Source organism: Cydia amplana, chromosome 3, assembly GCF_948474715.1.
Source record: "Cydia amplana chromosome 3, ilCydAmpl1.1, whole genome shotgun sequence".
NCBI classification, from domain to species: Eukaryota; Metazoa; Arthropoda; class Insecta; order Lepidoptera; family Tortricidae; genus Cydia; species Cydia amplana.
In genome coordinates this window covers 3,604,052-3,630,228 of record NC_086071.1, presented here as the reverse complement: position 1 = coordinate 3,630,228, position 26,177 = coordinate 3,604,052, and the positions used below count along the sequence as shown (strand labels likewise).

The 26,177-nt window shown below is 41.5% G+C and overlaps 4 protein-coding genes across 4 annotated transcripts in view; 2 read left to right on the top strand and 2 right to left on the bottom strand.

Moving 5' to 3' along the window:
- Nucleotides 1-2,535: 2,535 nt before the first annotated feature.
- On the top strand, nt 2,536-11,338 carry LOC134662381 (Bardet-Biedl syndrome 7 protein homolog). The gene is made up of 15 exons (XM_063518587.1): nt 2,536-2,637; nt 2,716-2,839; nt 3,733-3,847; nt 3,973-4,102; nt 4,228-4,421; nt 4,677-4,857; nt 5,413-5,594; nt 6,018-6,141; nt 6,369-6,509; nt 6,681-6,904; nt 7,120-7,278; nt 8,563-8,672; nt 8,797-8,899; nt 9,297-9,418; nt 11,147-11,338. Exons 1-15 carry the CDS (start codon nt 2,536-2,538, stop codon nt 11,326-11,328), a joined length of 2,193 nt encoding a protein of 730 aa, XP_063374657.1. The 3' UTR covers nt 11,329-11,338.
- Nucleotides 11,339-12,235, bottom strand: LOC134662380 (ferritin-2 heavy chain-like). Its single transcript, XM_063518586.1, has 3 exons — nt 11,845-12,235; nt 11,501-11,723; nt 11,339-11,362 (listed from the first exon to the last, which is right to left on the bottom strand). The coding sequence occupies exons 1-2, from the start codon at nt 12,208-12,210 to the stop codon at nt 11,502-11,504; spliced, it is 588 nt and encodes a 195-aa protein (XP_063374656.1). The 5' UTR covers nt 12,211-12,235; the 3' UTR covers nt 11,339-11,362; nt 11,501.
- A 235-nt stretch (nt 12,236-12,470) lies between these two features.
- Nucleotides 12,471-13,011, bottom strand: LOC134662886 (small ribosomal subunit protein bS6m). The gene has a single exon (XM_063519196.1). The coding sequence runs from the start codon at nt 13,002-13,004 to the stop codon at nt 12,552-12,554; it is 453 nt and encodes a 150-aa protein (XP_063375266.1). The 5' UTR covers nt 13,005-13,011; the 3' UTR covers nt 12,471-12,551.
- A 1,869-nt stretch (nt 13,012-14,880) lies between these two features.
- Nucleotides 14,881-26,177, top strand: part of LOC134662405 (THO complex subunit 2) — a 42,519-nt gene continuing 31,222 nt past the window's right edge. The window contains exons 1-10 of the mRNA XM_063518619.1: nt 14,881-15,029; nt 15,367-15,532; nt 15,884-16,125; nt 16,674-16,807; nt 17,506-17,762; nt 17,871-18,020; nt 18,831-19,000; nt 20,146-20,311; nt 21,166-21,335; nt 21,876-22,074. Coding sequence (XP_063374689.1) covers nt 14,959-15,029; nt 15,367-15,532; nt 15,884-16,125; nt 16,674-16,807; nt 17,506-17,762; nt 17,871-18,020; nt 18,831-19,000; nt 20,146-20,311; nt 21,166-21,335; nt 21,876-22,074 — 1,725 coding nt within the window. The 5' untranslated portion in view covers nt 14,881-14,958. The remainder of the gene's footprint in view (nt 15,030-15,366; nt 15,533-15,883; nt 16,126-16,673; nt 16,808-17,505; nt 17,763-17,870; nt 18,021-18,830; nt 19,001-20,145; nt 20,312-21,165; nt 21,336-21,875; nt 22,075-26,177) is intronic.

Here is a 26,177-nt window from a genome sequence, read left to right as displayed (position 1 = left end):
TTGTAGGCCCCTTAGCTTTGCTTAATCTTATTTAAGGTATTGGTATTTAATGGTGACAGCAGAAATATCTCTTGAAACAGAAACGATTCAGAATGAAAACCAAATGAAAACAAATAAGGTGACGGCTGTCATTCACGATCCACATTCCACAGATAAAACACAGATGACACGCGTTTTGGAATTATTTGAACACAGTGTTGCTAACCCGCGATTTTTCAAATTTGCCGCCTTTTACTACTGACAAGATTTGGTTGACGGACTATATATACCGCGCTAAGCCACGAACGCGAGTGTAGAGTGCCCCTCACGGGCTTACGCGTTAGCTCATCTATATAATACTTGGTCTATGTGAAATTTAAACTTTTTATATTATATTACTCTTTGGTGGAGGGCCCTTTACATGTACTATTTGTAAGTTAAATTATAGCTTTAACACACTACCGCACCGCACCGCAATCTTGGTGTGCGGACAGGCTTATCTAGGTTTACTACGAAGGGGGTAGGTATGTAGGTATAGATGGTCAAGCAGATCTCTCATCTCGGCAGTAGAAAAAGGCGGCAAATTTAACACATGTAGGCGCGAAGGGATATCGTCCCATAGAAAATTTGAATTTCGCGCCTTTTTTTTACTGACAAGATCTGCTTGACCATCTTAAGGCCCCATTACACAATGGGCCACCGCCGGCCACTCCAAGGGACGCATTTATGCGTTAGAGGGAGCAAGTGATATTGCTATGTCATTCTACCGCATGGCTGCGTCCCTTGGAGTGGCCGGCGATTGCCCATTGTGTACTGGGGCCTTTATAAAGCCCAGTACACAATGGGATGGTTTACTAAAGTGAGGTCCAAACGAGACAATTTTTCGCCAATCTGATGAAATTGTCCGATCGAATCAGGCCGTGTGTACGCAAACGCCAATTTAATTCCCATAATGATCAAATCAGCAGGTGCGGGCACAAAAATGCCAATTTTCGAAGTTAGTATCTATGCGACCGTTCCCACGATCTTCGGCCTGTAGAGGCGCGGTCAGATCTGTGAAAAAACGGGCCGTGGGAAGCCGGCATTAGAAAGAACTTCGCAGAAGTAAGCTTGTGGTTCCAAATCCGGCACTTTTAGCGGTAATAGTTTGAAGTAAATTATATGTATTGACCATGCTAGATTAGATAATTCAATAATTATTAACAATTAAAGAGCCTGATAAAAACTGCACGCTAGCTTCTGTGGAGTTCTTTCTAATGCTAAAAAAATGAACTATATACTGACTCTGATTAGGTTCTGGTAAAATAATACGGCTAAATATGGATGGAGTCATAGAAGGTAGCATCCTATAGAAGTGATCTACGCGTGCCTCCGTGAGGGACAAAACATATAAATTCGACCAATCATAGCGTCGCATTGCGGTATGGTGGGCAACAAATGAATTCGACCAATCACGGTGGTCAATTTACGGTGGGGAGTATACTTGGTCAATCAGATCTTGACAGTAGAAAAAGGCGGCAAATTTGAAAAATGTAGGCGCGAAGAGATATCGTCCCATAGAAAATTTGAATTTCTCGCCTTTTTTTACTGACAAGGTTTGGTTGACCAGCTATAAAACAAGATGTGAGACTATGACAAGGACAAACAATAATAGCGCTTTCGCTGCTACTCCTACTGAAAGGTACATAAGACTATCCCGTTCTGTCAGTTATCCCCACCACTCATGCCCAATCCAGTTATACTAGATTCATGGGATGGAGTAGTATTTTGTATGGAGGTGGCCTCTATGACGGCACCGCTATACTTACTAGGTAAACATTTAAGAGCTAACGGAAGCGGCTCCTAAAACTAGTGCGATAAGGACAAGGCGAAAAATCCTGCGTAAAAATATCAAAAATCGAGGTTTCGTACTCGACTGTTTCCTCCTCCAAAACTTAACCAATCGTAACCAAATTTGGAAATCTAAATGATTATGACATTATCTGTGTCGGACCGTTTTGCTTTTTTGACTAATTGATGTCAGTTTTGAATAGCACGCCTCTCATTGCGGCATAGTCAATTAGGCCATTTTGGCCATTTTTGAAGGGCTCTAGCGCCTTAAAAAACAAAAATATCAAAAAAAGCAAAACGGTCCGACACAGATATTGACAATATTAATCTGTGTTGAAAAAAATCATTGCTCTAGCTTCAAAACCCACGGAGGAAAGAGTCGAGTACGTTTGTATGGAGAAATGACCACTCCTGTTGGCTCTTAATCATTTAATACTTACCTCTTACCTTACCTATACACATTATACAGCAACTTCATTGTTTGTATGCTGGTTTCCAAGGTAATTATTGATTTATAAGTAGGTGGGTAAAACTACTTCATATTTACCACATATGGTATAAGTTACTCTATGATATTTACTAAGATTGCATTATATTTGCTTTTCTAACCAACTAGGTAAGAAAAGCACTTAGGTAAATAAGTATAATATTTCGATAGTAGAAATACGTAACAGGAAATTTATAGTTTCCAACCGTTAAGTACCTATCCTAGGATAGGACAACAACATGGAATATGATTTTTCGCGAATAGACTATGCAATATGTGGTATTACGTACCCGGATACTTTAAAGATATTACCCGCGCCTGGACCAAAATTTCAGCAGAAGGTGAGTAGAAGTTACCTAGTGACAAAATTTACAGTTTTTATCATAAGTAATTAATCGATTAATCTCTCATTTTCTCAGTTTGTAATCGGCGACAAAAACGGCGTTCTACAATGCTTGAGTATAAAAGATGAAGAGGCAATCGTTCAATTTAAAACTCTACCGGGGAAACCAATAACGGCTGTTCAGCTAGCTACCAACGATGGTATGCCATATTATTTGATCTATGTAGGTAGTCTATAAAATCAAACACATCACTACTAGCTATAACAAATGACGGACATAATGATACCAGTAGGTATATCGAACAAATATAAAAACTACTATCGATATTGAAATCCTTAACTTAGTATTTCTGCTGAGAATCCTAGACACCAACACTTTATGGAGGGCTGCACTGCATCGCAGGGCGTTTTGGTTTAACACTAACACAAAAAGAGGAAAGTCAGCTCCTGGTAGCGGAAAGGAAAATTTTTCGGAAGATCCTGGGACCTATCAAGAGAGAACGGCACCTGGAGGATAAGGAGGAATGCCGAAATCGAGGAGTTGGTGGCCGGACCCAATATCATCGGCGAAACGAAATCCCACAGACTTCGCTGGTTCGGGCACCTATTGAGAATGGGAGAGGACCGAGCTGCCAAGAGGGCGTACCTGGGAAGACCGACTGGTGGCCGCCCGGTAGGTCGGCCCAGATACCGCTGAGGAGACAGTGTGGAAGCGGATCTGCGTCAGCTTCAAGCCGATATTTGGCAGGAAACGGCGCAGGATCGGGAAAAATGGTGTGCTCTCGTTTCGGAGGCCAAGATCCTCTTTGGGTCGCTGAGCCGTAATAGTTAGTTAGATATTGAAATACACTTATGTATTATTTATTAGTTATCCTTTATAATTCGCCATACCAGGACGCATAGATTAGCATATGTTATCCAGGACGGTCCTCTTCGAAGTGTGCTATCTGGTCCCACCCGAGCCCGTCACCGAGGTAGCCAGCAGGAAATCAATCATCTTTATAATTCTTACACCTCGGGGAAAGTAAGCATTAGGCGTACTTTGTTAGCGTATTGTTTCAGAAAATTGAATGTAGGTAACATAATATTACAGGATCCCAAGCCGACAAAGTGTTTGCTGCATCAGGCAATGAAGTCAAAGGTTACACAAGGAAAGGAAAAGTGTTTCTTTCAATCGAAACTGCTCTATCGGAAACGATCACATCCATGTATGTTGTTTTCACCTTATGCTCTGGTTTCCTAGGATAGCGGATCCTAGGAAAACCGATCTTTACTGGAGTAAAGTGATTATTTTAATAAATATTTACAGTAGTTATTGTAAAAATCATTGCAGGTCCATTTTGGCGGGCGATCTGATTCTCTGCAGCGGTCGGACCGTGACTCATTATAGGGATTTGAGGGAATTTCATTCCTATATTTGCGAGGATAGAGTTCTAGATATTGCGTCATTTGCTACTCCCAATGTAAGTGGCTTTTACGTTGTGAACATCTTTATTACCTACCTACTTATATAACTTATAGCCTACTCAATTGAGCTACCTACCGCCACCAAGTGTACTAGATGCACCATCCACCAATTTATTTACAGAACACCAGAGTGCGACTTCTAGTCCTGATCGCTAACAAAGGAGCAGTAATGCTAGAGAACGGGCAGGTCGCAGCCAGGGCGGTGGTCACCTCCGGCCCTTCAAGACTGTTGGTCCCGCCGCCCATGCACGCCGCGGACCTTTACGCGTTCTACGGCGCTGCTGATGGTTCCGTTGGACTCGTTGCTTTTGAAGAGTAAGTAGTTATTTCGAATACACCTCACCTAATTTCACTCTCTTCGTCTTTATTACCAATCAGCTGGCTCCCTGAAGCCTGGTAGCTGGCATCAAAATCGAAGCAACAGGTTATGGGCCCATCCTGTTCTGTGCTCAGTTGATTAATTTTAAAACTACTTGCTGACTGTAATATCCATGTGATGTCATTGTCACATCCATTCCACGAGTTATGAACTTTATGAAACGCTTATTTTCATGCCTGTGAGTTTTTTAGCTCAACGCTCACCAGCAAATGCCTGGTGGAGGGCAAAGGCTTGGGTTCAGTAATGTGCCTGGGCTGGTACTTCTCCAACGGAAGCTCGCACCTTGCCGTCGGCCGCCATGATGGATCTGTGCAGCTCTACCTCGTGGATATGGACAGCCTAGGGGACAAGCCTCGGCTAAAATATACATATGTGAGTTTAAATTTATTATACCTATAGGGGTCGGTAGGAGAGTTTAGATGAATTACACACAGCTATGTACAACTTGTACATAGTTAATTAAATACTAATTGCAAAACTGTGTAAAAATAACGAATGAATGCAAGTGATTTAAGTTTAAGTACACGACAGTTAGGACCGCCACAGACGGACTGAAATTTGTATGGGAACTGTTCCCATACAAGTTGCAGTCCGCCTGTATCGTATCGGCCCGCTAAGTACCTGTAAGAAACTTTTTGGTAAATCTTGCAGTTCGTTTTGAACTTGCTATTGAATATAAAAAAAGAACACTAGGTATCAGTGTTTTGTCATTCATAGTTTGAATAGCCAAAGCACGCCAAAGGTAAATGATGTACAGAAGACGGGAAGTATAAACGCGAACTTCGAGGAACTTAAATAGTTAAACTCAACCCATACACACGGTCGTGCTCATGCGCGGACTTTAAGTAGGTACATGATAGGTAAGTATTACAGGTAGGTACTTAACCTACAATAAATACGCGATTTACAAATGATTTACTGTTTCAGTTTTCCGGAGAACCCGTTACGTCAGTCAGCGGCGGATGTGTCGGTACGGAAGAGAGCGAACTGTTGGTCACCACCTTTTCGGGCCGAGTATTCGCTCTGAGATCTCGTAGGCTGGTTTCCAGCTCTGGAATGTTTACTAATGTTCCCCCAGACGTTATAGCGGCGAGAAGGAGTAAACTAGAGTATGTTGACCAGTAGCTGGTTCATATAAGACGACGACAGGCCTATCCTATGTGTAATTATATAATGATCGGTCGTGCCTTGCCTTCATCAAACTCTCATTTACCCACTCATTCATCCAATTTAACTTGGCTTTTGTGTTAGGGCCACCCCACATCTAGCGTCTTTCGAGCGTCGGCGTCTCGTCGGCGTCTACAACTCTATGGCCCTGCTCGACGCAACGTCGACGCAACTGCGCAGCGACGTCATTTTCCATAGCGCTGACCATGTCATCATCCCACCTTATTGGACGCTGCACCGAATATTTTCCCAAAATCACCATTCACTCAGACCATTCATTTAAATATTAATGTGACATTCCTTGACCGTTTCGCAACGTAAGATAATGCTGGGCAAAATACTTAACATATTTTTATTGTCCAAAGGGCTGAAGTAGCTCGATTGGAAAAACAGGCAGCTAATGAACGAGAGAAATATCACCGAAATACCCGGTCCTTGGAAGGTGGAGTGACAATGACAACTCCTCCGCTGTTGGACATTCATTATGAGGCGAGTAAAGTCCATTCATAGGGCCCAAATAGAAAAACTAGTTCAGATTTTATAAATACCTATCTAAAGTAGGTAAGGTACGTCCATTATTAGATGATCGATTTCTCCATCGATATGAGCATATCTCTTAAGTTATGATTATGATGAAATAATTATATGGTTTGACTTAAAAAAAAAGTGTTAAAGTAAATCTAGATTTACTTAAATATTTGTTCCATGTGTTGCAGTTGTTAGGAGCGTCTAAAGACGGTTGGCAAGAAGCAAGAATTATGGCCCCCGTGCCTTTAGATATGTTATTTATATATTGCAACCGAAAGTTAGACATGAAGACTGACAGCGCAGCGGTGCTTAGTGTATGTCCGTCCCAGGTAATATACAAATTGGTGACTTGGTAAGTTTATAATCCAAGATACGATCTTATGACAACTCTGTCCCTTGAAACAATTAACAAATTAAAAACCCGGGTACTAATTTTGTCGAATATAAGTCGGGTATCACCCGGATGTCACATGTGATGGTACTGACATTTATTTAACCAGGGATCATCATCAGATTTCCTAGCAACAGTGCGATGCCAAGCCGGCACCCGGCGACTGTGGGTCCGCATGCGGCACGCGGGTCCGCCTCGGGCAGAATGTGCTCGGGTACTGATATACGCTTTGCCGGCTGGAGCGCCACGGGTCGCGCGTCTCATGACACTGAGGTTGCCGGTGCTCCCTTACTATTCCCAGCACGAAGATCCCGATTCGGATAGTGAGAGCCGGTTAGTATTTTACAACATTCGAGTACATAGGTATTCTCAATATTGCTCCGATAAAACAACTCTGTCTGCCCTTTACTTTCGTCTAAATTTGATAAAAGAATCCTGACCAAATTCTTCAGTCAGACTTTAAACTTCCAAAAGGAGGAGGTTCTCAATTCGGTTGTATTTTTTTTTGTCATTTACAATATTGTAAGTGCCTATTGTTTAATTTCCAGAGCATGGTGTGTACTGAGTGTATCAGGCAGTTTTTCCGTGGCCGAAATGACGGCATGGTTGTCAGAGGCGTTACCAGGGGAGCTTCCCAGGCCTTCTACGTCAGTGGCCGTCGGTCGGTCGCACTCCCTTCTTAAGACAATCCTCGTGTGTCGCTTGCAGTAAGTGTATATTCATATTCATATTCATATTATTTATTCACAATATTTATAATATTACATGTCATTTTTTATTTTTTTATAATAGATTGTATAATTATTCGAAACAAGTATAAGTGTACATTCGTAAAAATCAATAACAATGATAATAAAATTCATATTCGGGTAACTTAACTAATGCTCAACATTCAAAAATTCGTCATAGGTGTAGAATGTGTGTTCGAGAAGCCAAGCCTTCAGTCTAGCTTTAAAACATTGCAGCGATGGTGACGAGGTGACTGTCTCCGGCAACTTATTGTAAACAGTTGGACCCATTATGTGGGTCAGCTTATTGGACCTTGCAAGTCTACGTTTTACCGGGAGAAGTTGATTCGGGTTCCGTAGCGTGGGGGCTGAGTCGGCGCGTTTTTTATATTGCGTCAGGTTGGTATACACGTAAATAGCGACTTGTTGAATCACTATTGACGGCAGAGTCAATATACCCAGTTCTTTAAACAAGTATTTCTATAAAAACAAGTCCGTGTCAAAAATTTCAATTTTCATGCGACTGTATTTATACTCGACAGGCTTTTAGGCTCCGACCACCACCACCATATTGACAGCGACAAATGTAATATATCCCATATTAGGAATGCCATACTTGACGTAACACTTCGCGTGGTCGGACACTAGCAGTCTATGCATAGGTGTATGGTGTTTAGCGATAAGACCGCCTGTTGTCTGCCTCTACATTTAATCAATTGTTCTTTTCTTTTGTATCTTTTTACCTACTGGGGTGTGCCAATAAAGAGTATCCTATCTATCTATGTATGAAAAAAAAAAATCTATGTATGACGGACGACGGTATATTCCACCGTAAGGGAAAAACCTGCTAAGCGGATTTTACGGGTTATTCCCACTAGTTACCACCAAGTTGTTACCAGTGGTAAATACTGGGATTTTTTTCCCACCTTTTACCACTGGTAACAACTTGGTGGTAACTAGTGGGACTAACCCGATTTTACGAATAAGGTATCAAACGATTCGTTTTGCGGATAGCATAAGCTTCATTTTTGAGAGGAAAAAATCGTAGTCAGATCAAAGAATTTCAACTTCCTTGTGTAAGTACATATCTTGATACAGGTCAACATTACATCGGAGGCAGTTTTGGCTAATAAAAGATTCAACCAGAAGTTAGGCTCCAGTACCTATCCTTTTGGGGACAGAAGGGAAAGCTTATCTTGTGTGATTATACTATTTATACTGATTATGATCCAGGCACCTAAGTGTCTCAATTCTTTGTTGCAGGCGTGGCCAAGCCGTTTTCAAATCGGATAATGTTTCCACAATAGCTACGATGAGAGACGTAATTTCTAATTGCTCCTTACGAAAGAGCATTCGCCTGGAAACATCTTGTGGTATGTTTGTTAATTTACCCTGTTGTACAAAGCCGCAGTAACAGACTGGTGTAATGCAACCGACCCTAACTTATCGTTTATCGTGTCCCTTTCATAAACGAAACTAGTTTTTCATATGTTGCAGATATTCCAGAGGCAGCTTGTATAAAATCTTTCAAAAGAATAGAAGAGCAATTCAAGGTTGAGCATAAAAAATATGAAGATGTTTCTTTGAAAAAGGCATTAAAGTAAGTGTTGGTATCATTAAAAAATGTAATCACTAATCAGTCATCGATCAGTGAGGGGTGTCTACACACCCGATGGGCAAGCCGGAGCCTTACGTGTTTTTTCTTTAAGAATTGTTGGGTAAAATACTCGACAAAAAAGTGACCATACCTTTATCGACGGTAAGGAAAGGACTTTCGACGATGTTAGATATAAAAGTAATGAGGCATTGTATATGAATCTTGTATTATTATCATTCTACCTATTTTTAATTCTAATTAAAATGGAATACTAGGTACTCGTACCTACCTATATCATACCAGTTGGTTTTTGTCACAGATTAAATTTATTTGTCTGCAGTTTTGTTTCAGTACTGTAATTTTACTTAATAATACTAAACTAATAAAATTAATGTTTCAGTGCTTTAGATTTAGACGAAAACGTGTTAGCTGACAGTGAACCTGTACTATGTGAAGACTATCTCCGAGTATGGGAGGCACCATTAGATGATGAGGCAGACGCTTACTTTCAAATTCTTGTTGGTAAGATATAATCCTACCAAAAACATGTTCATGTAAAATGTTGCCAATAAGTCGAAACCATAAAGCTCGCACTGTCAAAAAGTTATCAGATCTCTTGTAGAGCCAAGCTTCTAACTCTACAAGCCCTAACTTCACAAACTCTACACCTTAGTCAAAATATGTGGTTTGACCGTTTCGTTACTACAAGAACTATTGAATAATAAAAAATAATGAACAGTGAATCCATTTTTCACCTTACGCCCATGTGACGGTAGCGAAACGGCTGCCCTCTACAGTTCACGCGCGATTCCACACGCGTTGGAGTTTGCCTAGTGTAGCCTAAATCGGAAAACTAACACAATACGATTTTGGTAATTGGCTCAAATAAACAGGGGGCTCCTGGGCTGCCCCGTACAGTTCATGCGCGCTCCCTATTTGAGCGACGGTAAGCGAAATACAAAGTACTACATATTACATATAAAAAAACAAGCAAAAAAAACGGTCACCCATCCAAGTACTGACCCCGCCCGACGTTGCTTAACTTCGGTCAAAAATCACGTTTTTTGTATGGGAGCCCCACTTAAATCTTTATTTTATTCTGTTTTTAGTATTTGTTGTTATAGCGGCAACAGAAATACATCATCTGTAAAAATTTCAACTGTCTAGCTATCACGGTTCATGAGATACAGCCTGGTGACAGACGGACGGACGGACGGACGGACAGCGGAGTCTTAGTAATAGGGTCCCGTTTTTACCCTTTGGGTACGGAACCCTAAAAAAGAACGAGACCTTGTGACCGTGACGCCATCTACGGATTACATAGGCACAATAAGGAAGGTATCTTTTTAGATCAGTAATCCAACTTCGAACATTTTATAATTCTCGTTCGAAATTTAAAATCTTAGATGCACGGCTGTACCAAAGTACTTACTACATTAAACGTTTCTATTTTCGTCTGAGAAGTGCCGGCCACCGCAGAACTACGCAACGGGCCACCCCTTAAGATCGGTTTTCCTAGGATAGCGGTGCCGTCATATAGCGGCCGTCTCCATACTAAATAATACGGCTAAATATGGATGTTGTAGTATTTGTATGGACTATATGACGGCACTGCTTTCGGAGGAAACCAAAGCTTTAGCAAACATGGTTAAACGTGGTTAAATCTGCTTAAATCTGCTGCGTCGTCACTTGTTTTCACCCGAGATCAGAAAATTTTTGAAGTGAAAACTTCTTTAGCGGCGCTGGACACTTTTTGAGGTGGGGAAAAAATGATAAACTCGAGACAGCGTAAGGCGATCACGTGACCGTAAGGTTTAGATGGCCACTCATTTAGATGACATTTAAATTAATAAAGAAAAACTCAATGACATTACATTTAGATGCGAGGTCTGCAAGGTAACTTTACAATTTCTATTCGAATTTTAAACAATTAATGCTACAAATTTGAATTTTGAATTTCGAATTTTAAACAAGCTCACTGACCAGCAATTTCGGAACTAAAGTTTTTCAATAGAAAGGAGGATGGGTCAATTATACATAGTGCTGCAGACATTTTGGACTAGTCATTGAGTTTTCACTTCTGTCGGCACTCCCGGAGTGCAACCCGTTGTTTTTTTTTCTGTTCGAAGTTGGACTACACGTTATAAAATAATAAATCGGTGTGCACTGACATAGGTACTAGTGTTTGCTTTCTGGCAGCTCTATCATCAAGGTTAAATAAACTAAATTTCAATAAAGTTTATTTTCCAGATACTGTTATGCAATGGTACACAGACTGGAAAAAGAACACATTGTACGGCACCAATCAAGGCAATGAAAAATCCGAGCTTCTCTCTGCTCTAAAAGATTGTAACTTGGACATCATCTATAAAATACTCAGTAATCAATCACAGTCACCATCATCACCTGACCTTTCAATCAATAAAATATAACAGGCAATAAGTTTTTTATTTGCAAGAAGACAATCTTAAATAAAGACAAGGCTGAACCACATTCGGTGGTGAACTCTAGGTGAGGCCTATGCTGGACAGCAAGACAATCTTCACGACCAATCTTTTATTATGAAAAATTGTTAAATAACACTTTATTTATTTTTATTATAACATTACTTGTATGGAGACTTATATTTGTATGGATAAGTTGTCTGAAGATATTTATCATACTGGTGTAAAGCATCAGGATCTTCAATGATTCGGGCAATGTCAGTCACTTGCTGGGATAAGTTATGGATAGAATTCATTTGTTCCTTGAGAAAAACTGTTGTAAGGAAATTAACACAATGATAGTCCTTATCCTTTTCTGCAGTTAAAACCAGTGTTTTTATTAGCTGCAGAAAAATTAACTAATGTTAATAAAATATTGTCTTCGGTTAACATGCATCTATTTCAGTTTAGCATGTAAATAACTTGCACCTGTTTCAATCTTGATATAAATAATAAGATACATACCTCAGTGATACAATGTTCCATATTCAATGCATGTTTGAAAGCTTCAAGCAGTATAATTTTGTCTTTTGGTGCAGGTGCATTCAATGCCTTAATTGTGGGAATGCCTCCTCTATAAAGCTGATACTGGATCAAATCTTCCATATGCTGGAGCTCTTCATGGTACATTCTCATGAAGAAACCCCCGGTTCCAAGTCTAGAGACACTAGGGTGTAGAAATGTTACCGCCAAGTTCAAGTACTCATGAGCCGCTTGCTGTTCTGCCTGAATTTGTTTATTTACACCAGCTTCCAAATCTGTACTGTACTGGTGTTTAAAGTAACAACTATCACTGAAGAAGTTGGTTGAATATTTCGATACATTTTGCATTACAGTATCTGTTAGGCACCAAATTTTTTTTAAAAGAATCAAAGACTTTTGCTTTCTCAGAACAAACATGATTTAGCCACTACTTCAAGACTAATATACTGGAATTTGTTATATACAACCAAAACACATACAAAAGTATTAACTTTTGTCAAAATATAAGAGACCAAATAGATTTATAAGATTATAAGATTGCCTCATGTGGCATGACAGTAAGCTAGTTAACTCAAAATAGTGATTTACAGTTAAATAAAACACAAACAAACGGTAAATCATGTTTATTACATTGCCTACTTATCTACAATAAAAACTATGATTAAGTTACATATTATCTAAACATTATATTACTTTTGGAACGGATAATAGTCCAAGCCAGAATTATATTTAAATTTGTAAGTAAAACGGTTGACCTGAGTTTTTCCAACTTCTATCATTTTCTGGACTTCTTTTCGGTAAGCAGGGGGCAACAGTTCAGTCTCTAGGGTGCACTTGTGATCGCTGTCTGTTTGAACCTTGTACACACGCTGCCGCACGATATCTACATCTCTGCTATATTCTTCTTTCAGATCGGCTACAGCTTGTGTCGCGGTATCAATTTTAAACACGAAATAGTTTGCTTCTCGATGAACTAAGCCGTGAGCACTCGTTTTGTACGGCATTGCACGAAAACCTAAGTTCTCGATTTCTCGTATGATACCTCCACGGTTAAATATGGCATGTGAGACACGTTTAAGTGCAGTTTTCAATTCAGGTTTCGGCATAACGCGTAACATTAGCGCTAATTCGTAACTAGGCATTTTTACAAGATTAGGGAAAATGTTTTGTAACCTAAAAAACGAAAGCCAAAGCCAACCACAGCCAGAAAAAGTTTTGACAATGACAACCATAGAAGGTAGCATCCTATTAGCCGGTTTAAACTCTCGCGTGAGCCACGAGACGAGCCCAAAGAGTAGTATAATAAAGTCCGTCAACCAAATCTTGTCAGTAGTAAAAGGCGGCAAATTTGAAAAATCGCGGGTTAGCAACACTGTGTTCAAATAATTCCAAAACGCGTGTCATCTGTGTTTTATCTGTGGAATGTGGATCGTGAATGACAGCCGTCACCTTATTTGTTTTCATTCTGAATCGTTTCTGTTTCAAGCATGTTTCAAGAGATATTTCTGCTGCCACCATTAAATACCAATACATTAAATAAGAATAAGCAAAGCTAAGGGGCCTACAATGTACAATCATGCTCGTTGATGGTAAACATTACTGAAACAAACAAACAAGTACTGGAAGAACTCTTTCGAACTTTTAAGATTATGTTCAGTTTTTTTTGTTTTAGGGTTAAAAGGCATAAATAAAATTAAAACGTACTTATGCCTAAATCTATCCAACAAGACCATAAATTGTGTCCTGGAAACCGTCCATAGGCCCACATGTCTAATATTTTCAGCAATCAGTTGTGACTATTTACAAAGGTAAACCTTTTAAACAGTATTAAGAGCCTTGATTATATCGCCGTTCTTTCGCAATATCTACCTAATCCATACATGTTTGTTGCAGGATTAAATCTTGCCCAATATAAGGCGTTCGTAGTAGGTAGTATCTCTTCAGACAATACTTACCTATGGCGGTTTATGTACGTGTACAACGCAACCAAGTCGAAAAGTGACCCTTATCTTATTTACCTTTAAATTAAATAAACACCGAAATATCAGTTGTTTTATTTTTAATATGTATATTGTACAATATACACTAATTTACATTAACAAGTGGCATATTATATTGTAAATAACAAATATATGCACTATCTAATTATCTGCATTTTGATATGATTTTATTTTAGTAAACTTAGAAGACATAGATGGGGAACAAAGAGAATATAAGCACTACGATAGGTAGTTGTTTTTGATATCTTCAAATTTGTTCATCATTTTGATTAACATTGTTTTAACATCGCTTTTAAATTGTCCGTCCATCGTCCATGTTTCAATTTTTTTCAATAAACCGCGAGTGACAATTTGAATTGACGTACGCAGGGCGCGCTCAGCGGAAAAAAAAATCTTTTGGTTCGATGTACATTGCTGCTTTTCTTAGCGCAATACTGCTCTTTGAGTGTTGCCCTACTTTAGTTTGCTTTACATTGCTACTGACAAGATTTGGTTGACGGACTATATATACTTGGTCAACCAGATCTTGACAGTAGAAAAAGGCAGCAAATTTGAAAAATATAGGCGCGAAGGGATATCGTTCCATAGAAAATTTAAATTTCGAGCCTTTTTTTAGTGACAAGATTTGGTTGACCAGCTATATATATGCTCGCGGCTCGTCTCGTGGCTCGCGCGAGAGTTTAAACCGGATACTAGATTCATGATGACAACTGTTCTTTTTAAAACCATAACACACTACTACACCGCACCAAGGTCGCGTGCGGTGCGGTAGTGTGCAGGGCTATTACGTGTGCACATTAAGCCCCCTCCACACTCGTGCGTGAATCGTGGCTTTGCGCGAGTGTAGAGGGGGCTTTTTCTATACAAGCTTTAGTAACACACTACTGCACCGCACCAAGTTCAGTGGTACACGGAAGTGTGGACGGCTTTTATGAGTGTACGCGACTAACCATAGACAAATTCAATCCTTTTTTTTGTGAAATTTATTTACAATGGTAATAACTAATATATATGGTAACATTGTTCTTACCGTCATGGCCGTGGAGGCGTTTGCTTCGCTGTTTTCCTAATATTATAGAATTTATTTTTGGCTTTCATGATGAAATCGTTTACCAAGTTTGTATCAGAATATTGTAAAACTTGGGAAAAATCTGGAAAAGAACAATTGTACGTATAAGTTGTTAATTATTTTCAACAACCGATATGTTTGTAACGTCTACCGCATGTTAAAAAATGCGTAACCTTTGTTTATTAACTTAATAAGCGTTCGTTAGTATGATCATTTACAGTAAATCGTATTTAAGTTACGGATAGTCCTCAACAATACATTCACGGCGATACATAATGCATTTTTGCATTTAGTCAAGTACTTTCAGAGTATGGCCTTATGGCATTATCTCATATTTACGGACCGTTTACCCTACAAGATTATTATTCATAATTATAAATATTATAATAAAATGTATCTGTTCAAGAAATAACATAAAATAATTGTTTATTTCAGTATCAAAACTGTGACACAATCTATAAAAGATGAAGAAAAGAGTCCATTGTTGACAAAATCTGGGAAGCTATCAGGATTGTCTGAGAACATTTACGATCTACTGCTCTGCGGTCTGCGAGGGGCGCTAAAGAGAGATGCTGTTTTGTCTACACTCCAAGAAATATGTGTCAGTATGATGTGCTTGATGTTTAACATTGAGAATGTTTAACACATTCAGTGCCAGCGCGAGCTACGCGCTACGAGCGTAGCCGATAACACGGGAAAAACCGTATGTAGCTAAAAGCGCCTACGAACAGTGAATTCCCCTAGCGAGTCGCTGGCAGTTAATGTGTTATAATACATCAATTCGAACAGAATAAATTGTGGGAGTGTCATTATAAACGTCATGCTTCCATAGGAATTTGACATTAATGATGACACTGTCATTTGCCATGCAGATTTAGCTTGGTCCAAGTCTATTTTCTAAGCTCTTATCCTACACCATTTGCTAAACGGTTATTGTTGTGATATTTTTTAGGCTTTACATGCAGATATACCATCTATAGTTCTGGACGTGGTGTGTGTACTAGACGCAGAGACCTGTTCAGACATCCAGAGCGAGGAGCGCTCCAACTTCTGCTACATAGTGCGGGAACTAGAATCATTTATATCTGAAAAACTGTTGAAGGAAAGACTGGAAATTGATACCTTACAGGATGTTGGTACATTGAAGAACAAAAACTTTTACACCAAATTTATCAAAATCAAGACAAAATTGTAGTAAGTATAATCTACCCCTAAAAATACATGTCAATTAAGTTTATTTGGGTATGTGAATTAGGTACTTATGTTTACTTATGCTACCTACAAACAAACAATGATGTTTATACAGTTGGTGTTCATAGTAGCAGATGAAATGAAGCAACTAAAGAATTCCTGCAATATTTTTGTTACTTGAGATATATCTCTTCAGGCGTTCAAAAATTGTTACAATTTAATTGTTTTATACATAGAATAGAAACATATATATTTTTGTATGGCTATTAGGGAATGGTAGATACTTTGATGCTGACTGGACCTAGAACAAATTTTTGTTCTATGTCTTAAAACAAGACATGAAACCTATCATCCCATCCTAGAATTATAATCAAATCAATATAATATGTTTTGTGGGTAACTATCTTGTGAATATGGTTTGAAAAAAAAAACAATTATGTCATAGTCTTATTTATGCTACATTTACATGTTTGCCAAGCATGTAAATGTAGCATTGGGTTATCTTTAAATTTACTTTGAACTAACCTTGTAAATGATTGTATTTTCCTCAGTTACAAACAACGTAAATTTAATTTATTCAGAGAAGAGAGTGAAGGATATGCTAAATTAATTGTGGAGTTAAATCAAGAGGTCACCGAAGAAACGGAATGGAAAGGATTATTAGAAATCATTCAATCACTTATAGGTATGTGAGAGTAAATTTTAAACATATGTAACCTTAAACACTGTACATATTTCAAGACCGGACCAGCTAAATTATTTATTTGCTGAATATGGGCTAGATGTAGTGTAGGGATGCCCTGCCAGAAACAGGCGGGCTATCAATTGCTTGTTGAGTTCATTAAGCCCAATTGCATGAAGTTGGCGCTGCAGGTTACTGTTCCGGCGCCATTCCCACACTATTCTCCACAAATCTTGTTTTCCTGCAGAACAGAAACAGAAAGTTCGATATCCTTTAGTTCACTTTCTTTTAGTCTGTCTCTACCAAATGTATGATATTGTGGTGCTGCATACATAATACATTCTGCTAGTAAGTGTATGCTAGTCTCTCTCTTTAGCCCTTTTCTACCTTTCGGGTGTATGCTAGTCTAATGAACTTTGAACATTGGTAGCAAAATGTTGTTAATCGGAACTATCACCACTCTACCCACAGATATATATTCCAAGTATATAAGTACTACCACAGATATATAAGTCCAGTCTTAACCCCTTATTCATAAAACTTAGTGACCTCCTACAAACCTTTGTTAAATGATGTCTCTTTCTAACAGAATCAAATGACGGAAAGGGACAAGACTTACAGTTTCCATTTTGGCTACTGTACCCTTAAAAAGATGTTAGCACTTGTAAGCAATGATTTGATACTATGTTTCTTACTTTCAGGTTGTTTTAATTTGGATCCAAACAGAGTGTTAGACATTATATTAGAGTCTTTTGAAGCTCGTCCCCACCTAGACTCGCTATTCATATCCTTAATCAAGCACTATATGGGTGACCCTCAAGTTATATCAGAAGTTTTAGGATTCAAACTTGGCAATATGGAAGTGCTAGATAAATATGAAGAACCACCACCACTCATGACAGTTATAGCACTGTTATTACAACATCAAGTAATAGCTCTGGATAATATCTATCCATGGGTAAGCATTTTTATAAAGTCTGTTTAATGTAACCCTTTGAGCGCCAAAGACGTGAACCGACGTTGCTACGAGTACAGCAACTAGTTGTAACATTTTATTGTTTTACAGTTGCGCCCTGATGATACGATAATGGCCAAAGAAGCGGACAAGGAATTTAAAGCCGTTCAGGAGTACATTCGCAAGATTAACATTGTGTCCACTAAAGGACCACAGGCCAATGCTCCCACTGAATTTGTTGAAGATAAATTTGATCCACAGGTAATTTAGGCTGTTCTATGAAATATATCTAAAGTCTATTTTTTTATTCCGTAGACTGAAATGACAGTTAATTGTATGAACATGAAATGTCATTTCATACTATTAACTGTCATTTCAGTCTACCGAATAAAAAAATAGACTTTAAATCAATGTCTCTCGGAATTCTTTGATGAAGTCAGTTGGAACCATGTCGGATAGCAGAGCATAATATTTATACTAAATCTATGATAAACATTTTCTTTAATTTGTGGGTTTCTAGTGTTCTAGTGCTCTAACCTAGGTTGGTCTCTAATTGACATGAAAAAATATAGTCAATGTTTCCGATTATGTTGCTGACGTAATTTTATTTCCAAGATCTGAAAATTTCAATCGTCATCCTTAATTAAAATATTAGGGAACGGCACGGGATCAGAGCCGCTCTCGGTGCCCTGTTCAATAATTCCATCCGGTGCAAAGTTGATTTTTAGGGTTCCGTACCCAAAGGGTAAAAACGGGACCCTATTACTAAGACTCCGCTGTCTGTCCGTCCGTCCGTCACCAGGCTGTATCTCACGAACCGTGATAGCTAGACAGTTGAAATTTTCACAGATGATGTATTTCTGTTGCCGCTATAACAATAAATACTAAAAACAGAATAAAATAAAGATTTAAGGGCTCCCATACAACAAACGTGATTTTTGACCGAAGTTAAGCAACGTCGGGCGGGGATCAGCACTTGGATGGGTGACCGTTTTTTTGCTTGTTTTCTTGTTGATGGTGCGGAACCCTCGGTGCGCGAGTCCGACTCGCACTTGGCCGGTTTTCTTGTAGGATTACTGGGGCAACCAGAAGCTGGTGCTGAGTGAAGCGCTGCTGCGCGTGAACGCGTGGCGCGAGTTCGCGGCGCTGGCGGCGCGGCTCCCGGGCTCGGGCGTCGCCGAGCGGCCCGCGCGCGCGCTCGCCGGCATGCTGCACGCGCTCGTCGAGCCGCTCTACAGGAAGTAAGTGCCGTTGCGGTTACTGGGGCAACAAAACGGAAAACTTTAAAAAAGAGCTACCTTTCTTTTATTGTGATTTATTTATTTATTGTGATTTTACTAATTTTTAATTTTTATTAATTTAATTTATTGTAAATTTTAATTTCATTTATTTATACTCATACTCATTTAATGATAATATTCTTAAAATATTACATGTCAACATCAGAAAATACATTTATATTGTTAAATCATTAAATTAAAATTACAATGGTAATAAATTGATTAGTTATTATTTTTGTCATGGTCAAAGAACTCCGTAACAGTATAAAAGGTCTTATCATTAAGCCATTTTTTTAGTTTCTTATTGAACATATTGGCACTATCTGATATTTTAATGTCATTCGGCAGTTTATTGTAGATCCTAGGGCCTAGGACATGCATAGTCTTTGAAGACTTGCTTAGTTTGTGGGGTATATAACTTATGTAGTATTTTTTTTTTTTTTTTTTTTAATTTATTAAGAAACAAACAGTCTTATACAACAGATAAGTATATAGAGTAACATTCTTCTAGTAATAGACTTATAGTTTCCTATATGTAAACAAATATTATAATAAAAACTTATTACTACGTATAAATGACATGCATATGTACTAGTATGTGTGACGCGATATGTGAGGAAATCTTAATCTAGGTGGTCATACTTAAAGAAGAAAAAACTAATTTTTTAAACAATCTTAGTGAGCTGCTAAATATGTCTACGTTTTGGCACTTTACATTGTACAACCTACATGTGCGTTTAATGTATGAGTGCTGCGCATGTTTAGTTCTGCTGCTTTTGATACTAAATAACATTTTATTTCGACAACTACGTTCTGTTCTGCGGGGTACGCGTAAATCTATATTTTCTAAAAGTTCAGGGGCATCTACTAAATTATTGAATATTTTGAATAAGAAAATTAAATCTGTACAGGAGCGTCTTATGGAAAGAGATTGAAGATTGTAACTGTAATATTAACTGTGTAGTATTTTAATTATTAACAATAGATTTTAAGTCACTTTGTACCTAACACCAATGGATCATCATCTAAATAAAGAAATTATATTATTATTCTCTGATTTTGCTTTTCCATGTTTAATATATTGATACTATAACATTTTTTTTCAGACACTGTCGAGTCTCCCCAAAGATCATGGGCACACCCATACCACAGCTTACGTCTCCTTTGGCCCCTTCCGCGTGCGTCACATTCGAAGACATGAAACAGAGTGTCATCCCTGCATTGATCCTATTGGGGCCTTCGCTCCATTATGATCCCATTTTAATGTATAAAGTAAGTCGATAAAACACCTACACGTACGCAGTCGCGGACAAAGATAGAGTGTAGTTTTTTAAACTGAGCTCATCCGGAGAATATTCGGTATTATTTTAAAATCACAAGCCGGACGCGCCAAAAAAAGGGCCGGAATGATGTTCACTGTTTCTTAGGTACCAACTCTATGGTTCTAGCTAGACAGTAGGTTCATAATGAACAATCAAATTTAGCTGCGATCGACACGCGTTACGAAGGCGCGTGCCGCGCGTCGCTTAGCACTCCAGGTAGATGCTGCTCAGTACAATCCATCTGGCCCCTATTTCACCAAGGTGACAGGTGCGAGAATTGTCGACATCACTGTTACTGACGTCACAGGCCTCTATAGACTACGGTAACCGCTTACCACCGGACAGGCGGTGTGCTTCTTTGCCACGAACATATTCATTAAAAAAAAAACTCCATTATATCGCCAATAAATAAGTACTTATTTTGCGAAGCTAATGACAATTGTCACAAGAAACACGACAATTGTCACGAAATTCCGACACAGAACTCATTTTCTGTCAAGAATTACCGAAAGTTCTATTAAATCGTGTGACAATTGTCATCATCAGCATCATAAACTTCGAAAGAGAAATACCTGTTTTTTGCCGATATAATAAAGTTTTTTTTAATAATACAATGATGGTGGCAAACAGGAATACGGCCCGCACAATGGTAAGTGGTAACCGTATCCCATGGATGCCTGGGACGTCAGCAACAGTGACATTTGTCGAATTGTCGCACCTGTCGCCATGGTGAAATAGGGGGTGACTACGCGATCTTCATCGAGTCATAGAATAGAATAAACTTAGTTAAACATTTGTTTTCAGATAATACGTATACTGCGAACATCCCGTTCACTAAAAGAAGATCCCTTGCAACATGAAGCCCTCACTGTGCTCGACGCTGCCATATTGCCCTCGCTCACCCTGATGGAAGGCAATTGTTGCATGGCCGAGGAAGTTTACACCCTGCTCAAACTTTATCCATATCAATGCAGGTAAAAAAACCGGCCAAGTGCGAGTCGGGTCTCCCGCACGAAGGGTTCCGTACCATTACGCAAAAGACGGCAAAAACAATCACGTTTGTTGTATGGGAGCCCCACTTAAATATTTAATATATTTTGTTTTTAGTATTTCTTGTTATAGTGGCAACAAAAATCAAGATTCATGAGTTACAGCCTGGTGACAGACAGACGGACGAACAGACGGACAGCAGAGTCTTAGTAATAGGGTCCCGTTTTTACTCTTTGGGTACGGATCCCTAAAAACACTACCCCTTATAATACAAAGTCCCCCGCCGCGTCTGCCTGTCTGTATGTTCGCGATTACTCAAAAACCACTGAACGGAATGTCATTCAATTTGTCATGTCTTATATTTATATTATATAATGACAAATTGTAGCAATGTCATTAATTCATCATTAACGTAAATTTATTACAATTTCAGTTTATGAAAATATGACGTTTATTAAGACACTTCATCCCTTTGATATGTTCAAGTCGGTGCAAAGTAAGTTTAGATGGACCCTTGTTTTTAGATACTGCCTGTACTCCCGTTGGAAGAACGAATCCGGCGAGCGTCTGCCGGCGCTCATGCGGGTGCGGGGCAACTCCCTGCAGCGGATCAAGCACATCATGAAGCGCGTGTCCAAGGAAAACATCAAGCCGCAGGGCCGCCTCATCGGCAAGCTGTCGCACGCGGCCCCGCAGTTCCTCTTCGACTACATGTTGCTACAGGTACGATCATGTTAGCGGTACTATACAACATCAGGCACATCATGAAGCGCGTGTCCAAGGAAAACATCAAGCCGCAGGGCCGCCTCATCGGCAAGCTGTCGCACGCGGCCCCGCAGTTCCTCTTCGACTACATGTTGCTACAGGTACGATCATGTTAGCGGTACTATACAACATCAAGCACATCATGAAGCGCGTGTCCAAGGAAAACATCAAGCCGCAGGGCCGCCTCATCGGCAAGCTGTCGCACGCGGCCCCGCAGTTCCTCTTCGACTACATGTTGCTACAGGTACGATCATGTTAGCGGTACTATACAACATCAGGCACATCATGAAGCGCGTGTCCAAGGAAAACATCAAGCCGCAGGGCCGCCTCATCGGCAAGCTGTCGCACGCGGCCCCGCAGTTCCTCTTCGACTACATGTTGCTACAGGTACGATCATGTTAGCGGTACTATACAACATCAGGCACATCATGAAGCGCGTGTCCAAGGAAAACATCAAGCCGCAGGGCCGCCTCATCGGCAAGCTGTCGCACGCGGCCCCGCAGTTCCTCTTCGACTACATGTTGCTACAGGTACGATCATGTTAGCGGTACTATACAACATCAGGCACATCATGAAGCGCGTGTCCAAGGAAAACATCAAGCCGCAGGGCCGCCTCATCGGCAAGCTGTCGCACGCGGCCCCGCAGTTCCTCTTCGACTACATGTTGCTACAGGTACGATCATGTTAGCGGTACTATACAACATCAGGCACATCATGAAGCGCGTGTCCAAGGAAAACATCAAGCCGCAGGGCCGCCTCATCGGCAAGCTGTCGCACGCGGCCCCGCAGTTCCTCTTCGACTACATGTTGCTACAGGTACGATCATGTTAGCGGTACTATACAACATCAGGCACATCATGAAGCGCGTGTCCAAGGAAAACATCAAGCCGCAGGGCCGCCTCATCGGCAAGCTGTCGCACGCGGCCCCGCAGTTCCTCTTCGACTACATGTTGCTACAGGTACGATCATGTTAGCGGTACTATACAACATCAAGCACATCATGAAGCGCGTGTCCAAGGAAAACATCAAGCCGCAGGGCCGCCTCATCGGCAAGCTGTCGCACGCGGCCCCGCAGTTCCTCTTCGACTACATGTTGCTACAGGTACGATCATGTTAGCGGTACTATACAACATCAGGCACATCATGAAGCGCGTGTCCAAGGAAAACATCAAGCCGCAGGGCCGCCTCATCGGCAAGCTGTCGCACGCGGCCCCGCAGTTCCTCTTCGACTACATGTTGCTACAGGTACGATCATGTTAGCGGTACTATACAACATCAGGCACATCATGAAGCGCGTGTCCAAGGAAAACATCAAGCCGCAGGGCCGCCTCATCGGCAAGCTGTCGCACGCGGCCCCGCAGTTCCTCTTCGACTACATGTTGCTACAGGTACGATCATGTTAGCGGTACTATACAACATCAGGCACATCATGAAGCGCGTGTCCAAGGAAAACATCAAGCCGCAGGGCCGCCTCATCGGCAAGCTGTCGCACGCGGCCCCGCAGTTCCTCTTCGACTACATGTTGCTACAGGTACGATCATGTTAGCGGTACTATACAACATCAGGCACATCATGAAGCGCGTGTCCAAGGAAAACATCAAGCCGCAGGGCCGCCTCATCGGCAAGCTGTCGCACGCGGCCCCGCAGTTCCTCTTCGACTACATGTTGCTACAGGTACGATCATGTTAGCGGTACTATACAACATCAGGCACATCATGAAGCGCGTGTCCAAGGAAAACATCAAGCCGCAGGGCCGCCTCATCGGCAAGCTGTCGCACGCGGCCCCGCAGTTCCTCTTCGACTACATGTTGCTACAGGTACGATCATGTTAGCGGTACTATACAACATCAGGCACATCATGAAGCGCGTGTCCAAGGAAAACATCAAGCCGCAGGGCCGCCTCATCGGCAAGCTGTCGCACGCGGCCCCGCAGTTCCTCTTCGACTACATGTTGCTACAGGTACGATCATGTTAGCGGTACTATACAACATCAGGTACATCATGAAGCGCGTGTCCAAGGAAAACATCAAGCCGCAGGGCCGCCTCATCGGCAAGCTGTCGCACGCGGCCCCGCAGTTCCTCTTCGACTACATGTTGCTACAGGTACGATCATGTTAGCGGTACTATACAACATCAGGCACATCATGAAGCGCGTGTCCAAGGAAAACATCAAGCCGCAGGGCCGCCTCATCGGCAAGCTGTCGCACGCGGCCCCGCAGTTCCTCTTCGACTACATGTTGCTACAGGTACGATCATGTTAGCGGTACTATACAACATCAGGCACATCATGAAGCGCGTGTCCAAGGAAAACATCAAGCCGCAGGGCCGCCTCATCGGCAAGCTGTCGCACGCGGCCCCGCAGTTCCTCTTCGACTACATGTTGCTACAGGTACGATCATGTTAGCGGTACTATACAACATCAGGCACATCATGAAGCGCGTGTCCAAGGAAAACATCAAGCCGCAGGGCCGCCTCATCGGCAAGCTGTCGCACGCGGCCCCGCAGTTCCTCTTCGACTACATGTTGCTACAGGTACGATCATGTTAGCGGTACTATACAACATCAGGCACATCATGAAGCGCGTGTCCAAGGAAAACATCAAGCCGCAGGGCCGCCTCATCGGCAAGCTGTCGCACGCGGCCCCGCAGTTCCTCTTCGACTACATGTTGCTACAGGTACGATCATGTTAGCGGTACTATACAACATCAGGCACATCATGAAGCGCGTGTCCAAGGAAAACATCAAGCCGCAGGGCCGCCTCATCGGCAAGCTGTCGCACGCGGCCCCGCAGTTCCTCTTCGACTACATGTTGCTACAGGTACGATCATGTTAGCGGTACTATACAACATCAGGCACATCATGAAGCGCGTGTCCAAGGAAAACATCAAGCCGCAGGGCCGCCTCATCGGCAAGCTGTCGCACGCGGCCCCGCAGTTCCTCTTCGACTACATGTTGCTACAGGTACGATCATGTTAGCGGTACTATACAACATCAGGCACATCATGAAGCGCGTGTCCAAGGAAAACATCAAGCCGCAGGGCCGCCTCATCGGCAAGCTGTCGCACGCGGCCCCGCAGTTCCTCTTCGACTACATGTTGCTACAGGTACGATCATGTTAGCGGTACTATACAACATCAGGCACATCATGAAGCGCGTGTCCAAGGAAAACATCAAGCCGCAGGGCCGCCTCATCGGCAAGCTGTCGCACGCGGCCCCGCAGTTCCTCTTCGACTACATGTTGCTACAGGTACGATCATGTTAGCGGTACTATACAACATCAGGCACATCATGAAGCGCGTGTCCAAGGAAAACATCAAGCCGCAGGGCCGCCTCATCGGCAAGCTGTCGCACGCGGCCCCGCAGTTCCTCTTCGACTACATGTTGCTACAGGTACGATCATGTTAGCGGTACTATACAACATCAGGCACATCATGAAGCGCGTGTCCAAGGAAAACATCAAGCCGCAGGGCCGCCTCATCGGCAAGCTGTCGCACGCGGCCCCGCAGTTCCTCTTCGACTACATGTTGCTACAGGTACGATCATGTTAGCGGTACTATACAACATCAGGCACATCATGAAGCGCGTGTCCAAGGAAAACATCAAGCCGCAGGGCCGCCTCATCGGCAAGCTGTCGCACGCGGCCCCGCAGTTCCTCTTCGACTACATGTTGCTACAGGTACGATCATGTTAGCGGTACTATACAACATCAGGCACATCATGAAGCGCGTGTCCAAGGAAAACATCAAGCCGCAGGGCCGCCTCATCGGCAAGCTGTCGCACGCGGCCCCGCAGTTCCTCTTCGACTACATGTTGCTACAGGTACGATCATGTTAGCGGTACTATACAACATCAGGCACATCATGAAGCGCGTGTCCAAGGAAAACATCAAGCCGCAGGGCCGCCTCATCGGCAAGCTGTCGCACGCGGCCCCGCAGTTCCTCTTCGACTACATGTTGCTACAGGTACGATCATGTTAGCGGTACTATACAACATCAGGCACATCATGAAGCGCGTATGTATTGGTAAATACGAGGGTCTGGGCGCCATTCGAGTGCGTGCTG